We start from the raw sequence: 16,692 nt of genomic DNA, 5'->3' as shown, positions 1-16,692 counted from the left end.
CAAAGCGAACCCTTCCAGTTAACTCAGCCATAGACAGCTAACGCTCAGCTTATGATGCAACTGACATTGCACCTTCAGCACAGGGAAAATGAGCTGTAGGACCTTCCTCCTGCTAGTCAGAGTGTTGGCATACAGTAAAACTGCCTAGCTTGTGAGTATAGTGCATTCTTGTGGGGATATTTTAGTTTTGTTTAACCTCAGCAGCACCATATGCACCCACTTACCAGAAACATGCACCCATAAACCAGAAACAAGTGCCTAGGAGCCAGGTGTCACAGCTGAAACAAAAAGTCATTCTGTATAAATCCTGGGTTTTGTGTTCCAACTAAGCCACAACTAGAATTACCACTGCAGTACATTCCCCTATTTATACAGGCCAACCACATGTGCATAGCATGGAAGATAAAACTGAAGCTCGTTGCCACTTTCTGACCCCTTTTATCAGGGCCGGGACTCCCAGCAGGGCACCTGCCTGTACTGCCTGATGCCAAAGCAAGGAACTCCGCTGTGGTAGGCACCCTGTCAAGAAGAAAGCATTCAACAGAGCCATAGAGCACTAAGTTCACACAGCCCCTCCACTCCTTCAAGAAGATGGCCAAGAAAGCAGAGCTGCTCATTCTCTGAAGGCAACACACAACCGCCACACCAGACCCCATTATTCACACCTATTGCAACAGCCTCACGCCCCTCAAAAGCACGGCAGAGGCCCCCCGCCCTCCCGCGCATGCGCACCGCCCCCAAGCCGGGATCAATTTAACACCTCCCTCCCGAGGGCGGGAAGCTGTTGGGGCGCGCGCACGCGCAGCGCAGCGCGCTCGTTCTTGCGGCGTTCGCTGTGGCGCTCTGCGGCTGACGTTCGAGTGCCGATTCGAGCCGTGCCGCTCGTGAGGATGCTGGGCACCGAGCTGGCATGGAGGAGCTGTGGCCGCGGGCTGTGGAGGTTTTTGCGTCGTGCTGCCGGCGGCAGCCCCCGTGCTCTGGGCGCCGCCTCGTCCTCAGCTCCTCCGGCAGGTAGCTGCGCCGCGCCCAGCCCAGCCTCTCTCCCACATCGCGTCTTCAGCCCACGGCCGGTGGCGGGTGCGAGCGCTTCGCGGAGCGCGGCCGGTGCTGGGCTTTGCTCGGCGGCCCTGCTGTGCCGCTACTGGGCGCCGCGGTGCGGGACTGCCACGGTTCGCATCGGAGAGAGCAGCGGGGCACATCTGGGCGCTAATAGCCTTTTTTTTTTTTTTTAAATTAATTATCATTATTATTTTTTCTTCCTCTAAGGCTTCCAAATCGTACCGTCAAACAGTTCCCTTCGTTTGTAAAAGAAAAAAGCTGCGTCAGAGTCAGTTTCCATTGGCTTTCACGCTTCTCTGTTATTAAATAACGACACTGATAGCTGCATTAATTGCATAGCAGATGGAGGGAGCATGGAGCTGTGACCCCACAACAAGTGCACCCTTGGTGTGACAGCAAACTCTGGTTGGGGTGTGTTTGGTTGTGAAAGCGTCTGTGCAGCCAATGCTGGGACCTGGCATCTGAGGAGTGATGCTCCTCTGGAGTTGGAAGTGATTGGATTACAATTAATTTCAGATGGATTTGCATTCTTATAGAAGTATTCAGTGTGCTGAGCTAATCTTTTCTTATTTCCCCCTCATATTGCTTAGAGAGGAAAATTTGGTAATCTGACGTGAAGATAACTTGATCTGCTCTGCCACAGAGTGATCTTTCTGGCTGCTTACTCGTACCCTTACAATAAGCTTGCCTGTGGCTACCCCTGCTTTTATTCTGGGGACAGCCTGGTGGGTTGAACTAATGCATCTGAGCTGAGGGTGAATGAATCTGTTTACCCTCTAGCGAAGGGATCTTAAAAAGGAGTGTGGCTGTCCTGCTTGGGCTCAGTTCAGATGTGCTGGGAATAGTTTGTGTACAAGCAGAATGAAGGTAGAGTTGGGAGAATGGGTTTGATTTCAGTCACAGTTACTAGAATAATTCAAAGGGAAAAACAGTAGAGAGAATGGAAAATATAGAGGAATCTGGTCCCTCTCTGTTAACCATTTCTCCTAAACTGACAGTAAGGTCACAGTGAAGCAAATGCGCACTGTTCTGTAATAGATAGTAAGTGTATGTTGATGTGTTCACATGTGTAGCCAACTGGATAAATGTGCAGCTGTGTGGAGGATTTGTGATGCTTACCTGGCACTGGCACAGGTATTTTCCAGCACCTGGAGCTCTCACTGAGTTATGCAGTGTTGAAGAGAGTTGGCAGTATGAATTTTCCTCCAGGGTTTGAAGTGTGCAATATACATGGCTGCTCCTAGACCCGCCCATTTTCATCCATATCCTGCCTAGTCTGCACATTGCATCAAAAAACCAAACTGTGAAGCTCAAATCCCTCTGGAATGATGGCTGTTTCTCAGGGTTGGTCAGGTTGGAAGGTGTGGGGAGGGAAAGGAAGAAGGGGTGTTGATTTGCTAGCAGTTACCTTGCATGCTTAGTTATTGAAAATTGAAAGGCAGAACAAGTGTTGCCTTGGTTCACACACTGTGCCTTCAGTTCTATGACTTGCTTTTGAAATTCAGTGTCTTCTTTTGTGTGGTGCGAGTGCATGGGTCTGCTGCACAGGCCAGACCACTTTGCTGCTGTGGGTTCTGTACTTCAAGTTGATCTGTTATCTGTTAATTTTAGTTTGCTGTTGTGATGTTTGCTGTGCTTTTGCTGGATCTTTCATCACATTAGTCTATGAAAGCTATGTGTGTGTTAGTGGTAGGCATGTATAAAATACCTTCAAGTATTTTCACTGTAGAATTCTGAGGTGTTTGGAATAGGTTCTGCTGTGTTGACTGTAAGATTTCTGGATTTTGAAGGGCTTCATTGAACGGTTTATCCTATATTTGGAGGGAGGATGATGAGAGTTAAAATGACATATTTCTGATATCTTGCAAAATATCTTGCAAAAAAAAAAAAAAAAAAAAAAAAAAAAAAAAAAAGTAAATTACTGTTTTTTGTTTTTTGTCAGGTACCAGTAATGTAAAGCCACTGGATGGTGTGAAAATTCTTGATTTAACAAGGTTTGTGTTTTGTTTATGATTTGGAACACTGTCTAGATGCAAATACTGTAGGGAAAAAATCTAAGAAAATCTTTCTAAATTTTACAGAGTGCTTGCAGGGCCCTTTGCCACAATGAATTTAGGAGATCTAGGGGCTGAAGTTATTAAAGTGGAAAGACCAGGTAAGGTTCTCCTTTGTTTTCTATGTAGTAAGAACGTGGGCTAATTTAGCAAATGATTGTGTATGTATTGTTTCTGTATTTGGAACTGTCTTCTTTTACGCTCTTCCTCACATGTTAACAACAGTTTACTTTCTGATAACGTTGTGGGATGTTTACTATGGATTGGGAGCGTACAATTGTCTAAATATTTTCAGAGGTGACCAATAGTAAGTTTATTTGGTGAATGTATGTTTTTGGTGGTGGTGTGTGTATGGTATTGGGCTATGAGATGCTAAATTTTGTAGCAGCTTGTATTTTTGTGAAGCTATAGCTATCAAATTTCTGGAATCTGTTGACATAATTGCTCTATTTCTGGCATGGAAGTTTATTAATAAGTTTGCTTGCATGTCTGTGGTCTGTTTGCTTGAAGTTTAACACTGTACTCCAATGTGTGTGTTTTGTTCAGGAACAAATATACATTTAGGAAAGGTAAGATTGAAGCTGTGATGGTGGGTCATTTGTTTCTCCAGATACTGATGTACAAAACAGCACTGGGTCATCACTACTAACATGCCTTATTCTGTCGCTGAATTTGATTTCTTTTGAGTGTTTTGGACTTTGCTCAGGTTTCAAAGTGTCATGGGAATGCTTAGGTTTTTGGAGACTCTTGTGGTGAGAGGATAAAAGCAGTTGTAACTGTAGTATAGCCTCCAAAATTTGACAAACTACAGAATTACAAGTTTCCAGGGTTTTTCCTTAAGGTACCATGTTGGTTGGGTGTGGGTTTTTTTTTTTTTTTTTTTTTTTGGTTTGTTGGTGATTTCATTATATTTGGAGGTTTCAATTAAAATTTCTGCTTTGTTCTTCCCAGCAAGATAAAGAGAAATGATATAGCAGTTTATACTTTAAAACAAACAAAAAAACACCCAATAAACCAATACAAATTTAAGAATCATGGGGGTGGGAAGCCAAATCAGCATAGCTTTATGTCATGCTGGTTGGGATTATTTCATGCCCACAGTTATTTAGTAGCTATTAAAATGCTACCAGAAACAATGTAACTGCTGATACTCAGTGACATTTCATCCTTGATATCAGGCATGTCCAGCCTGTGGCCTGGCACTGCTCATGGTGCAGCCCGGCCTGTGCCCCGCACCATCATGGCAGTGGCTCTTCCCTGCCATCTCTCAGCCAGCCCTGCCCCAGGTGTGCAACTGTAACTCAGCAATGACCAAACATCTGTGCACTATTAGCCCTGTCTGGGGTGAAATGAGGACAGTGCAGTGATAGCTCAAGTTATGGCAAACAATTTCACAACTTTTGATGTGTTGGCTGAACACAAATCCTGTGAATAGCGAGAAATATGCAGCTGTGCTTTCCATCCTGATAGAGGAATTGGAGAATAGGTTTCAAGGCTGAAAATTATCAATTTATTGTTATATTTGCAACTCCATTTTCAGCTAACATAAGTTATTTACATGCTTTTGAGTGAAATATGTAGAGTTGCAATCAAGCATTCAATTCAAAAATCTGATTGGCAGTCTTTAGCAGACCTGTATAAGCCCTCACCAAAGAGGAATACCCTTCACTTCACAGTTACCTTATTCATTTCATTGTCTTCTGGCAGTAGGTTCATTTCTGAGCAACTGTTTTTGAGGATGTAGTACAGGAACAGTAAATTTGATCAGAAATCTCTGATGAGCACTCTGAGAGCTCACTGAGAATGGCAGCCATCACCTTCAACCACGGTGATACATTAGAGTTGCAAAAACAAGGTCAAATATCCCACTGGTTTTATGGTTTTGCTGCTCTACTTTTTTATATTTTAACAAAAATTGTTAAAAATTAAGATATTTTGTTGCTTATATGCATTAACTATGTAATAAATATTTTGGAGGCTGCTCCAAAAGTAACGCCTACTGTTTTATTATGTTGGCCCACAATGTCAAAGGTGGATGTTGGTGGTATGGCAGTATGGCTGAAGCTTCCTGGCAATATTTTGTTTGCCTTGAAGTTAGCAAGTGCATAAACTTGAGATAATGATAGAGAAATATTTTGTATGCTTGCTGGCACTCAGGTTCATAATTACATCTTAATTAAATTCAGCTTCAAATTTACTGGTTGTGGCTGTACTTTCATTTTAAGTGGATTGCTAGTCTTCTTGACACGTAAGAAAGGTTTAAAATTGGAAATTAGGCATAAGAGATTCAGTTACATTGGTGTCTGCACCAGCTTTAATGCCATCTTGCTTTTCTGTAAGGCAACAGAATTTCTGAACAGAAGTCAGTAGCAAGTGCTTCTTTTTGGTGATATTCCTCAGCACACAGCTGAGTGAGCTGTGCTGATCAGTGGTCTCATGACTTCGTGTCCATAGTGTTTCAGGAATGGTTTTTTGACTGTGTGCTGACTGAGAGCATCTGCTAAATTATTTGATATTGCCTAAAAGAGTGCTGCTGTACCTCAAAGCTGTGCCTTAAGTTAGAAAGGAATTAAGTACTGAGGTGTGACTGTGTGTTGATGTGCATACTTTAAGATGCAAGTAATCACAGAAGGAACAAAGCAAGCTATATTAAGAAGCCATATTATAATGATTACAGCAGTAACAAAAGCAAAACTTGTTTTGCTTAGTCTCATTCACTCTTAGGTGTTTTCTGAAGTGAATGCCCTGAAACATGTATACTAAAGTGGTTGTTTTTCCCTTCACAGAATCACAGAATCACCCGGGTTGGAAGGGACCTCAAGGATCATGTAGTTCCAACCCCCCTGCCTAGCAGGGCCACCAAACATACACATTCATTTCCCTTGCCTGCTAGTTGAAGTTTAGGAGGCTTAAATATTACCTAGTATAATTAATTTTTTTTCTTTTCTTTGTTTATTGTCAGTGTAATGTTGAATAACTACAAAAACATGGTGATATTTCTTTCAGGAACTGGTGATGATACTAGAACCTGGGGCCCACCTTTTATTGGAACAGAAAGTGTTTATTTTCTCAGTGTCAATAGAAATAAAAAGGTAAGTGAAGTGCTTCACTGGAGATTAGTCTGTCAGTTGTGAAAACAGTTAAAGACATAGCACTTCTCTTCCAAATTGTTTACTTTTTCTTTTTCTAGAAAGAGTTTTGTACAGTACATGATTGTTGACAAAAAACTAAGTGAAAACAAACAACAAAACCTTAAGTGAATACGATTAGCAGTCAGAGAAAACTTCCAATCTTTAATTTTTTTCCATAATCAGACTTTATGAGAACTTAGTTTAAACTCATTTGATTCTTAGCGTACCTAATGGAGCAATAGTTACATTGGCTTTAATTACATTGTCAAGGTGAATACATTTCATGAGATAAATGAAGTATTTTGAACAAAAAAGGCTGCAAGTCTCTGGTATGGTCCTGAGATTAGCTGAAGCAAATTCCAAATGCAAGAGTGGTCCTGCCAGTCTTCAGTTTCTGGTACAGAATTAACCCTGTTGAATTGAAGGGTGATGGTTACTGTTAGTATTTTAAGGATCACTTCATTTTGTGCGGGTCAGCTGAGCTCACCTGCCCTGCTTTGCAGCTAGAGGTGTGGGAAAGCAGGCATCATATTGAAGTTAGGTTAGCAGAGAGAGCTTGTGTATCTTTGGTATTAAGATAAAGTTACACAATAAGCTTTTTAGAGGCTTGCTGCCACTGAAACAAATGTTTCTTGTGTTGTCCCCATATGTATTGCAGTAGTAAGTGCTGTACAAACATACAGTAAGCAGGCCACAGTGCAGCTCCCAGTTGCACACCCATCAGACTTTCTCTGTTGCTTGTCTGGTTCTTAAGAGTCTGTTAAACTTGCTTTACTAACAAAAACATATTTTTAAATATGGAAAACTGACTACTGATTGTGCTTAGAAGAGTTCGGTAATCATTAGAATGGCTTTCTCTTAAGTGATTTTTCTTTTTGTCCCCAGAGTATAGCTATCAATATGAAGAATTCAAGAGGAGCAAAGTTGATCAGGGAGGTAGGTCTTAATGGGATGTCAATTTTATATTTCCTGTGTAAGAAAGAATAAACTCTACATTTCAAGTATTAGAGGTGTGATAATTAAAAATAGTTATGTATGCCATTAACTGTTTAAATTATGGGTAAGACGTGGCATATATTATCTCTATGGTTTTGCATTGAGACACTGTTCAGAGTAATTTATAATGATTTTAGATATAATAAAATTTGCTCAAACATCAAAAACTTCAGATGAAATATTGTGAGGTAAAGGTCTAACAGTTCAGGGCTTAGCTGTGGGTGTGTTAGATCTCTCTGTACAACTTCATCACTCCAGCTAGAAACATTGTCTTTGAAGGGAGCAAGGAGTTTACAGTGGGAGAACTGGGCTCCAGTTTTTGCTTATTTTTGTGTTACAGTATATTCATGGCTTTGGTTGCTGTATCAGAAGTGTTGTCCTGTAGGTCAAATGCCATTTTTGTCTAGGATGAGGGTTTTGTCAGTATTTCAGTTGAGAACACAAGGATGAATTCAGGTAATGATTTTTCCAGTAACAAAGTTTGATTATTCTAGTAATCTTTAAGCTAATAAATGCACCGTATTTCACACTCTTTAAAACTTGTACTTTCTCATCCCTTTTTGTTTTTTGAGAGGTGTAGGGCCTGTTAACTAGTTCTGCAGGGCTAAAGACCATAAGAGTAGCAACATATCTAAAACTGTGAGCTGGCTTCTGTTCCTGTTTGCTTCATTGTCAGTTCTAGTCACTCTTCTTTTCACGGTGAGTCTGTGTTGTCCTGAAATAAGTGGAATTTGTCTGGTAGGATTTATTGCCAGGAATGTTATATGAAATGGAAAGAGATTAAGTTGTCTTATACTTCTGAAACTTTTTTTACTGTCAGCTCTATGCAATCTTTGGAGTTTATGAGCAAAATTTACGGATTCTCCAGTACCCTCTCCTTGTACTCTTTGAAGAACACAGCCATTCATTTCTGTTATGAAGCTGTATGTTTATCTTCTAAAGGTTTTGGAAACAGATACGGCCATTTGGGAAAATATAGATGTATTTTTTTGGATAGTCAATTCTAAGTAGGAATTCTGAAAAAAATTCATTCCAGATAACCAGGAAAAAAAGTCTCCTCACCTTATTTGACCTTTCAGGAAAGAAATGGTGAAGGAAAGTAAAAAGTCTATTGATTGGTCTATTGAAGCAAAAAGTCTATTGATTCTGTGAATGTGGGCTTAGGATAGCTGGGATTATGAGTGAGGATGAGCTGGAGGAAAGTTGGCTGTAGTGTTTGCCTCTTCTTTGTGTGACTGCTACAATTTCAGGTTAAGAAGCTCCCTTTTCCTTATCTTAATACTGGTACAGGAAGGTGGCTGCTTGATTTAGCTTTTAAATGTACAACTGATCTTTTCATGATCTGTGCCATTAAATGGCTGAGTACTTCAGAATTTGCAACGTTACAACCTTTGAACTTGAGGCTGGACTGCTTGAATTCAAGCCCCACACAGTTTTTGTATCAACATAGCAACTATCCTGCCTTTGTTTTACTTGGCTTAATGGTAGCTTTTGGAAGTGCTTGGTGCAGAGGTCTTTACAATTTTTTTTTTTTTTTTTTTTTTTATTGCCTCTCAAATGGAACTGTAATATAATCTCTTACTTTTGGTCTTTAAAATATAAGAACATTATCTATAGTAAAAAGACTTTGTTGTCAGTTGTCTTTTGGTAATATCAAGATGTAGGTATGTAGAATTCTGAATTTTGCACAGTGATATGTTTGCTATAACAAAAAGTATTGTTTGTGTTTGCAAAAAGAACTTTGAGCTTGGGACATCAGATACAAATAAATATGAACTGTATCCTGGGCCTACATCCAACAGAGAAAAGTGATGAAGTTGAATCATTTTTCTTTAATAAGAAAAGTAGCGTGATTAGAATAATTGAATTAGTAGTGTCAAGTATGCAGGAAAACCTGTTAATCAGCAATCCTGGATTGGCACAGTGTTGACAAGACACTTGTCCAAAGGTCTACTCTTTCATAATTATGTGAATATTTTACAGAGTGGTTACCATAAAATTGTTCTTTAGTCTGTATTCTCTTTCTATATTCTGCTTGTAGCCTTGTTTTCCTTCCTATTGCTTTTAACTCACTGTTAACTGCTATTCAAAAATGAGTGTCTCACTGAGTGGAACTTATTTTCTCTTCAGTGATGGGATATGCACTGATACTGTGCTCTGACATATATGCCTTGCATTTTTGAGTATTACTCAGCAGTATTCAGCAACTTGTTTTAAGAAACTTAGGGATACATTTGTCCTGAGTATTTAGTCTTAACTAAACTCTATGTTTATTCATGAAGGACTTGGGGAAATTCCATTGGATGGGGAGCTGATGGCACTCTTCCTTCCCTCCTGTTCAATGTGGTTGAGAGAGCCATCATGTCTCGTGCATACTCTCACTTAACTGTGTATATATGCACACATTCCTCTTTATGGAACACTCGTTTAAAAACAAAAATCCTTCTGAAGGGATGAATAGTTTGCTTTGTCAAGTTAGTATCTTCGTTACGTGTTGCTTATATTCAAATTAATGATTACTTTGGTGTTCACTATGCCTTTTTTTCTGATGTCCTGACATGTACACATTGTGCACATAAGTGTCCAATCTGGGACATACAGTATTCTGTGTTCTACACTACTTTGCTAGTACTTTGCTAGAAGCTTTGCTTCTCAAAGGGCTTGCAGGACATGTAGTTTAGTGTGAAACTTCACTTAACAGAGGATTTAAAACCCTGTTGAATTTTAAGACTGAAAGTCCCTGTGTGCTTTAAGGCTGTGTGATTCTGTGCAATTGGTTTGGATGGAGTCTGAATACAGTTGATGCTAATGGCAGAATGCTGGGCAGAATGCAATGAACACCAACAGAGATATACTGTTCACTGCTGGCTTACATTTAAAGCCTGTTCCCAGGTGTCATGAGAGCACTAGAGGCCATGCTGACACCGTATTTGTAAGATGCCTGGAATGTTATGCTCATCTCATTCTCTGAGAATATATATGCTACTAACCTTGGCCTAAATCACTGTATCTTCACTTTGCACTGTAGTCATGCACGTGTGTTGCCACATCTAGACTTTTGGCACTTATTTACTTATCAATTGTTACAGTAATGCAAGTCATCCTCTTTTCCCCACAGTGGTTTGCAGGTGTTGGTTCTTCAGTATGAGATGGACAGCAGCCTTCAAATTAGCCCACGCTGTTGCTCTGTATTGGATAGGTTATAAAACCCAGTGAAAGCAGTACAAAAGTTATAATTGATTTCTTAGATTAATTTAGCTAAGGTTGTAATATTACCAAATGTAGAAGTAATTATGTATAGACTAAAAAGGATCTAGAGAGCAAATAAAGCCCCTTAAATCTATTTTACATGAAGACATACTATTAATGATCAACAGCCTGCTCCCAGTGCGTTGTCCTTTCTTTGCTTTGGAGGTGCTGTGTGGCACAGAAGGTTGGGACAGTCACAGATCACTCTGAGCTTCTTCTGTTTTTACTGGCTAAAGCTTCAGCTCTGTAAAACCTTGATCTTCTTGAGAACCTTCCTGTGATGAATGCTGGCTTTTTAAGTAACTGCTATGAAGGGCTTGTCATTTTCACAGAGTCATGAATTATAAACAAAACAAACAACAACACAAAAAAAGCAGCAATGCTTAGAATTTGGGGATTTTCTCATATTATTGCAACTGTTAAAAACTGGCACTCCTAGAGTTCCTTGACACAGACTCTTAAAAAATAATTTACCACATGCACTTTTACTGTATGCTGAAGTTCATTTCTGTAAATGTTACTAGCATCTCATCTGTGCATCTAGTTAAGCCATTCATAATTTACATGGCTTCTTGTCTGAATAGGAGTCAGTTTTTGTCTTTCTTGTGAAATATTTGCTGGCTTGGCTGTTTCTTTGGCCTTGAATTCAACTCAGCAGACTACATGCTAGAACAAAAATGCTTATGATTGCAGATATGATGACACTAATTAATGGAAGCTGGCCCAGTGTGCTGTGGATATTGATCAGACAACTGCAGGGTAGTTCCAGAGAATTTGACTCTGATCATCTTGAAATAACATTAAGAAATGAAGAGTTTTAGGTCATGCTTGTAGATGTATGTGCAAATGTGTTCTTGTCAGGGAGTATTTAAATTCCTGGAAAAAGCAACTGAACTGAAAAAGAACCTCAACCTCCACAACTCTGCCAAATAGTATATATTTATTTTCAAATGTAGTTTCTCTTGTTTCAGAAGTTCTTAATTAATATTAATTCTACTGAAATATGTACAAATATTTACATGCTTAACTTCTCTAAGAATAAAAAGATGTAATTTAAAGCCCATCAGAGTCGTAGGTTAATCTATAATCTCAGTAGGTTTTGGACTAGATCGTTTATTCAGATGTGATGCAGAAAATCCTGCTGCAGAGCTTTATAATGCTGTTCTATAATTGAGGTGACCTTAAGATGTGTGTAGCTTCTGTTACAGTAAGTATTATCAGTTGCTTTGAAACTAAAGAGAATCAACTAGAAAACAACAACAAAAAACCAAGAATCACCACCACCATCCTTTCTGTCCCCCTCCCCCCACCTCCAGCATTTTACAGAATCCTAAGGGAAACATGAAGGATAAAGATGCATCCTTTCTCCTCACTTTCTTCAAGCTTGGTGTGAGTATAAAGTGGGTGACTGTTCTGTAAATTTTGATCAAATATTTGGAAATCAGTATGACTCTGTCAATACAATTACATTGCAGTTTTGTCTCACAGATTTAGAATTTTTATAGTTTCTTTTCTATATACACAGCATCTCTAACGTGTTGTTTGCAGACATGCACAGTCTAACAGACCAAAAAAATCTCTTCAGGTTTGAATTCTGTTCTGTCAGAAAGACAGGAACCATCTTGACTAGTGGTACTTCGAGCTACGTGAGAAATATATTGAACTTTTGGAAGCTTGTTAACAAATCTTATGCACTCTTTTCTTTTCTAAAGCTCGCAGCTGTATCTGATGTTTTTGTGGAGAACTACGTCCCTGGGAAACTGGCTGAAATTGGCCTAGGTTATGAAGACATTGAAAAGATTGCTCCTCACATAGTATACTGTTCAATAACAGGTATTGTGACTTCAGTAATTTCTGTTATTTCCTTTACTCCTCTTACGTTGTTATGAAAGTCATGTGATTATTTAACAGTTTGTTATTTTGATGTTGGTCAAGATAAGCTGAAAGAGAAAATAAGTTTGATATTAATTGAAAAACATGCACAGGAAGAATTGTGAAGCAGTAACAGTGTCAATACTTGGTAAGTTGTTCAGTAGTGACATTACCACACTGCTATGTTCAGATAGGCTTGAAAGGAGTCTACTCTGGCTTGATTCCTTGTGTTGCTTTGAACAGATTGATGACTTTTTTTTTTCTGAGCAGTTGTACTGTACCAACTTGTGTGTGACAAGTTTCCAACGTGGTAATTTCAGTGCTCTTTACTACCCCTGTCTTCAGATTTATCTAGCTGTATGTTCATGGAAGAGCTGTATGTCCATGGGTGTTCTCCATTACTTTGCTGCAGACTGCTTGATGGCTGAAATGTAAGATGAGTTTTAGGTTTTTTAGAAATGGAAGGAGGAATGAAAAGGAAGTAGGTATGTGAGCATTAGAACCTGCGTATATATGGAATAACTTGAACTCTGAAAAAGCACTTATTTGAAAACCTAACACAAAAAATCTACTGAAATTAAATGATTTGTTCATGAGAAGTCTATGGTTCAACTACAAATAAAATACAACAAAGAAAGTTACAAATATTAGAAGACCAATTTAAAATATTAGTCGCCAACCAGGCTGGACTTCTTCTTAATTTCTGAATAATATTATCTTTACTATTTTAATTCCTGGATGTTTGTCATTTGGGAACCAGACAGATTTTTAGTGTGTTGTGATGTGTTTATCATGCTTTTGTGGCAAGTGTCCTAAAAAGCCAGTGAGAGCAGACAGGCAGTTATGTTCAGTGCTTGCTGAGAAACTCCTGTTATGTCTTTCTTTATATATATGTTTAATTTGGTTTGTGGTGAGTTACCACAGTGTTCTTAATATTTGCTTATGCCTGTAATCTCATTTAGAATTTACTGAGGGTTTTTCCTTTTTTCTAGTGGCTAGAAGTTTTCTAGTGTAATTAATGAAAAAATAAATTGATACCCACGCTGCAATTTAGTTGTTGTTACAGTTTGGCCTTTGATTTAATAAATCTGTTTATCTACTCACTGCACATGTCAACTTTTGAGTACTTTTATTTTGCTGATAGGTTGTAGGTCACTCAAAATTTAATGTTCTCTGTGTATTTCCATGGAAACTACACCAGGTCCAAAGAGCACAATGACACTGATAGAGCAAATTCTCAGCTACAAAACACTATTTTTCAACATAGTCACCATCATTAGCTATGCATTTTCTCCTGTGATCAACAAGGCCCTATGTGCTGTGCTCCTGACAATCTTCACCAGTGGAGGTGACCTGCTGTTTCATAGCTGCAAATCAGAAGATGCCAAGTCTGAACTATACGGTGAATGTAGTAGGACAGTCCAGCTAAGTTTGGCAGTGTGTTTCACAGTCTTAAAACTGATATGGGGCCTGGTTTTATCATGTTGCAAGAAAAAGGTTGTCTTCTTCACTGACTCTGGAAGTTTGAGCCCTCAGCTTAGTCAGCATCATGATGTAACAGAGTCGATGCTTGTTTGGAAGAATCCATTTCCTATCCCAAAGGGCAGAGCACGTCACTTCACCTGTCGACAGCACTGTCTTGAACTTTTTCTTCAATGGAGAATTCCCATTTCACCACTCCATGGCCTGCTGTTTTTACTCTGACTATAGTGGTGACTCCTTGTCTCATCATCAGTAATGATGTGTCCAGGAAACTTCATCCCTATGTTGGTTGAATAGGTACCAACAAACTTGCATAGAATGTACTTTATAATCCTGTGTGAGCATTTGTGGGGCCAACATGGTGCAAGTTTGGTTTTGTTTTTTTTTTTTGGTGTTCTAATATTATTCACTTTCATTTCCAACACACTGAAGCTGATACTCAACTCTGTGCACAGTTCTCTGCTTAGTCTGCTGATTTGTGTGGATGAGCTGATTGAGCCATGAATCATTTTGTGGCATAAGAGCTGTGCATGGCTGTCCAGAATGTGACTTTCACATCACAGTTGCTACTGCTGAAATGCACCACCCACAGCCTCACTGTGCTCTCACATCCACTGTTTGGTCTCCATGAATGTTTAGAAATTGTCAATGGATGTCAATAGGTGCATTTTTTTTTCCTTTGTGGAGGAATTCAGTGATATACCTTTGCTTCAGACACACTTCCATGTCAGATACTGTTCTGTCAGCCTGCCTCTCTGCTGCCATCTGTCACACATCAACAACATTTAATGCAATGTTGTCAGGAAGGTTCAAATTCTATGACTAGTATATCACTAACGTTTACCTCTGATGTTATGGGCCAAGACAATAGAATAGGAGGCATTACTTTTAGAGCATCTCTCATCAGTTAAAAACCTTGACTTAACTATAGGGCTAAGGAAAGGTACTTAGCAGTTTCACAGAAGTGCAGAATTGCCTAAGTGGAAAGGACCTTTTGAGATATGCAGGCCAATTCTCCTGCTCAAACAAGATCAGCTGTACTGGGTTTCCCAGAACTATGTCCACCTGGTTTTTGAGTATTTCCGCAGATGGAAACCTCTGCACCCTCTCTGGACGACCTGTTCCAATCCTTGATGTACTCACAGCAAAGAGTATTGTCTCATGTTATGGGGGGGGGTCATGTGAATTTTTGTCCGTTGCCTCTTACCTTGTCAATGGGTGCTTCTAAGGAGGTCCAAGCCTCTCACTCATTCCCTTCCATCAAGTACTTACATTTGTTGGTTAGGATTGATTTCCCCCGGAGTTTTTTCTTTTTCCAAGCTGAAGTCTCAGTTCTTACCCTTCCTGTGGGTGAGATGTTCAGTCTTTTATCACCTTCACTGAATAGCTGAGGCTTGCAAGGACACTCTGGACCCATCTTCTCCAACCCATGTCCCAAAGCAGGGCCAGTCACAGCAGTTACCCAAGCATGCGTCCCAGTGGCTTCTGGAGATCTCCGGGAAGGAAACTCCACAGTCTCTCTGGCTAACCTGTAGCACTTCTCTACCACCTGCTCAACATGGAAGTTCTTCCTGGTATTCAGAGGAAACCTCCTGTTTGTGCCCATTTTCTTGTTCTGACACTGGCCACCACTGAAAAAAATCTGACTCCCATCATTGCACTTTCTCTTCAGGTATTTATGTGCATTTATGAGATTCCTTTGAGCCTCCTTCTCCAGGCTGAACACTCCCAGCTCTTTCAGCTTCTCTTTATAAGAGAGACACTCCAGTCCCTTGATCATCTTGGTGATTTTTTGATCTTTGTGGCCCTGTGCGTGACTTTCTCTAGTAAGCCCGTCTGTCTTGTAGTGGGGGGCCTGGAACTGGATGCAGTACTGTATGTGTGGCCTCACCAATACAGAGTAGATGAGGAGGATCACCTTTCTTGTCATACTGTTGATGCTCTTTGTAATGCAGTGCAAGATACTGTTGGCGTCCTTTGATACAAGGCTGCCTGCTTATTTAAGCTGATTCAAGTGTATGCTAAATGACATCTTCCCTCCTACAGACTTTCCTTCTAGTCTCAAAGGCCCAGGACTCCTGGGGCTGGCTTTATAGGTAAAGACAAAGCAAAGAAAGTATTAAATACCTCTGGGTTTTTTTTTTTTGTTTGTTTGTTTGTTTTTGTGTCACTTGTAACCATTTTCCTTTCCCCATTTAACAGTAAGCCCACGTTTTAACTACTTTTCCTTTTGCTGCTATATACTTGCAGAGTCCTTTTTTCCTGCCCTTCAATCCTTTGCTAGATTCTCCAGGTCAGCCCTGGCTTTCCTAATCCTGTTCCTGCAATACCACAATTTCAAAGAAGGAAATGATTTATTTCTAATCTCTGTAGCCTGATTCAAGACATTACAGCTCAAAATATTTTTGTGGCATGGTTTCTGCATTCAAATATCCATTGACTGACCTTTTCCATTTGGGAGCCCTGGGAAGAAAACCACTAGTTGATTAATATAGCTTGGTTTTTAAAAAATAAAAAATTAGTGAAAAGGAGATCAAATGTAAAATATTTCTGACAAAAATTGCATGGTGTAGCAGCTTAGATTTAAAGATGAATGCCTATGGAAAAAGATCAGGAGAATTTTTTCTTATTATGAACAAATTAGGTTAGACAGATAGCATAGGAGATGAGTAAGAGCACTAAAACGTTTTTATGGGAGTTAATCTGCATACGTTGCAATTTATTACTGGCACAGTCAGAGGAGTTTCCCTACTTGAGCCATTTTCTTTAAGGGACTAATTTGATAAGCTTTGTTAATCTGAATATCCTGCATATAAAGCTTTAGAACAACTTGGTAAATGAACATGTAT

The 16,692-nt window shown here is 39.6% G+C and overlaps 1 protein-coding gene across 7 annotated transcripts in view; it reads left to right on the top strand.

The window, feature by feature from the left end:
* The first annotated feature begins 820 nt into the window (after window positions 1–820).
* The window catches only part of SUGCT (succinyl-CoA:glutarate-CoA transferase), a 327,199-nt gene continuing 311,327 nt past the window's right edge, over window positions 821–16,692 (top strand). For 6 of the 7 annotated variants that reach the window (XM_042834219.1, XM_042834224.1, XM_042834223.1 and 3 more), the window contains exons 1-6: window positions 821–1,011; window positions 3,002–3,053; window positions 3,141–3,214; window positions 6,120–6,205; window positions 7,130–7,180; window positions 12,202–12,322. In XM_042834219.1, coding sequence (XP_042690153.1) covers window positions 891–1,011; window positions 3,002–3,053; window positions 3,141–3,214; window positions 6,120–6,205; window positions 7,130–7,180; window positions 12,202–12,322 — 505 coding nt within the window. In that variant the 5' untranslated portion in view covers window positions 821–890. The remainder of the gene's footprint in view (window positions 1,012–3,001; window positions 3,054–3,140; window positions 3,215–6,119; window positions 6,206–7,129; window positions 7,181–12,201; window positions 12,323–16,692) is intronic. The other variant, XM_042834218.1, reaches the window with a different exon arrangement.

This window comes from Centrocercus urophasianus, unplaced genomic scaffold (assembly GCF_019232065.1).
Source record: "Centrocercus urophasianus isolate 14NV4802_14NV808 unplaced genomic scaffold, USGS_Curo_1.0 seq_44, whole genome shotgun sequence".
Lineage (NCBI taxonomy): Eukaryota > Metazoa > Chordata > Aves > Galliformes > Phasianidae > Centrocercus > Centrocercus urophasianus.
This window is presented reverse-complemented; position numbering and strand designations above follow the sequence as displayed.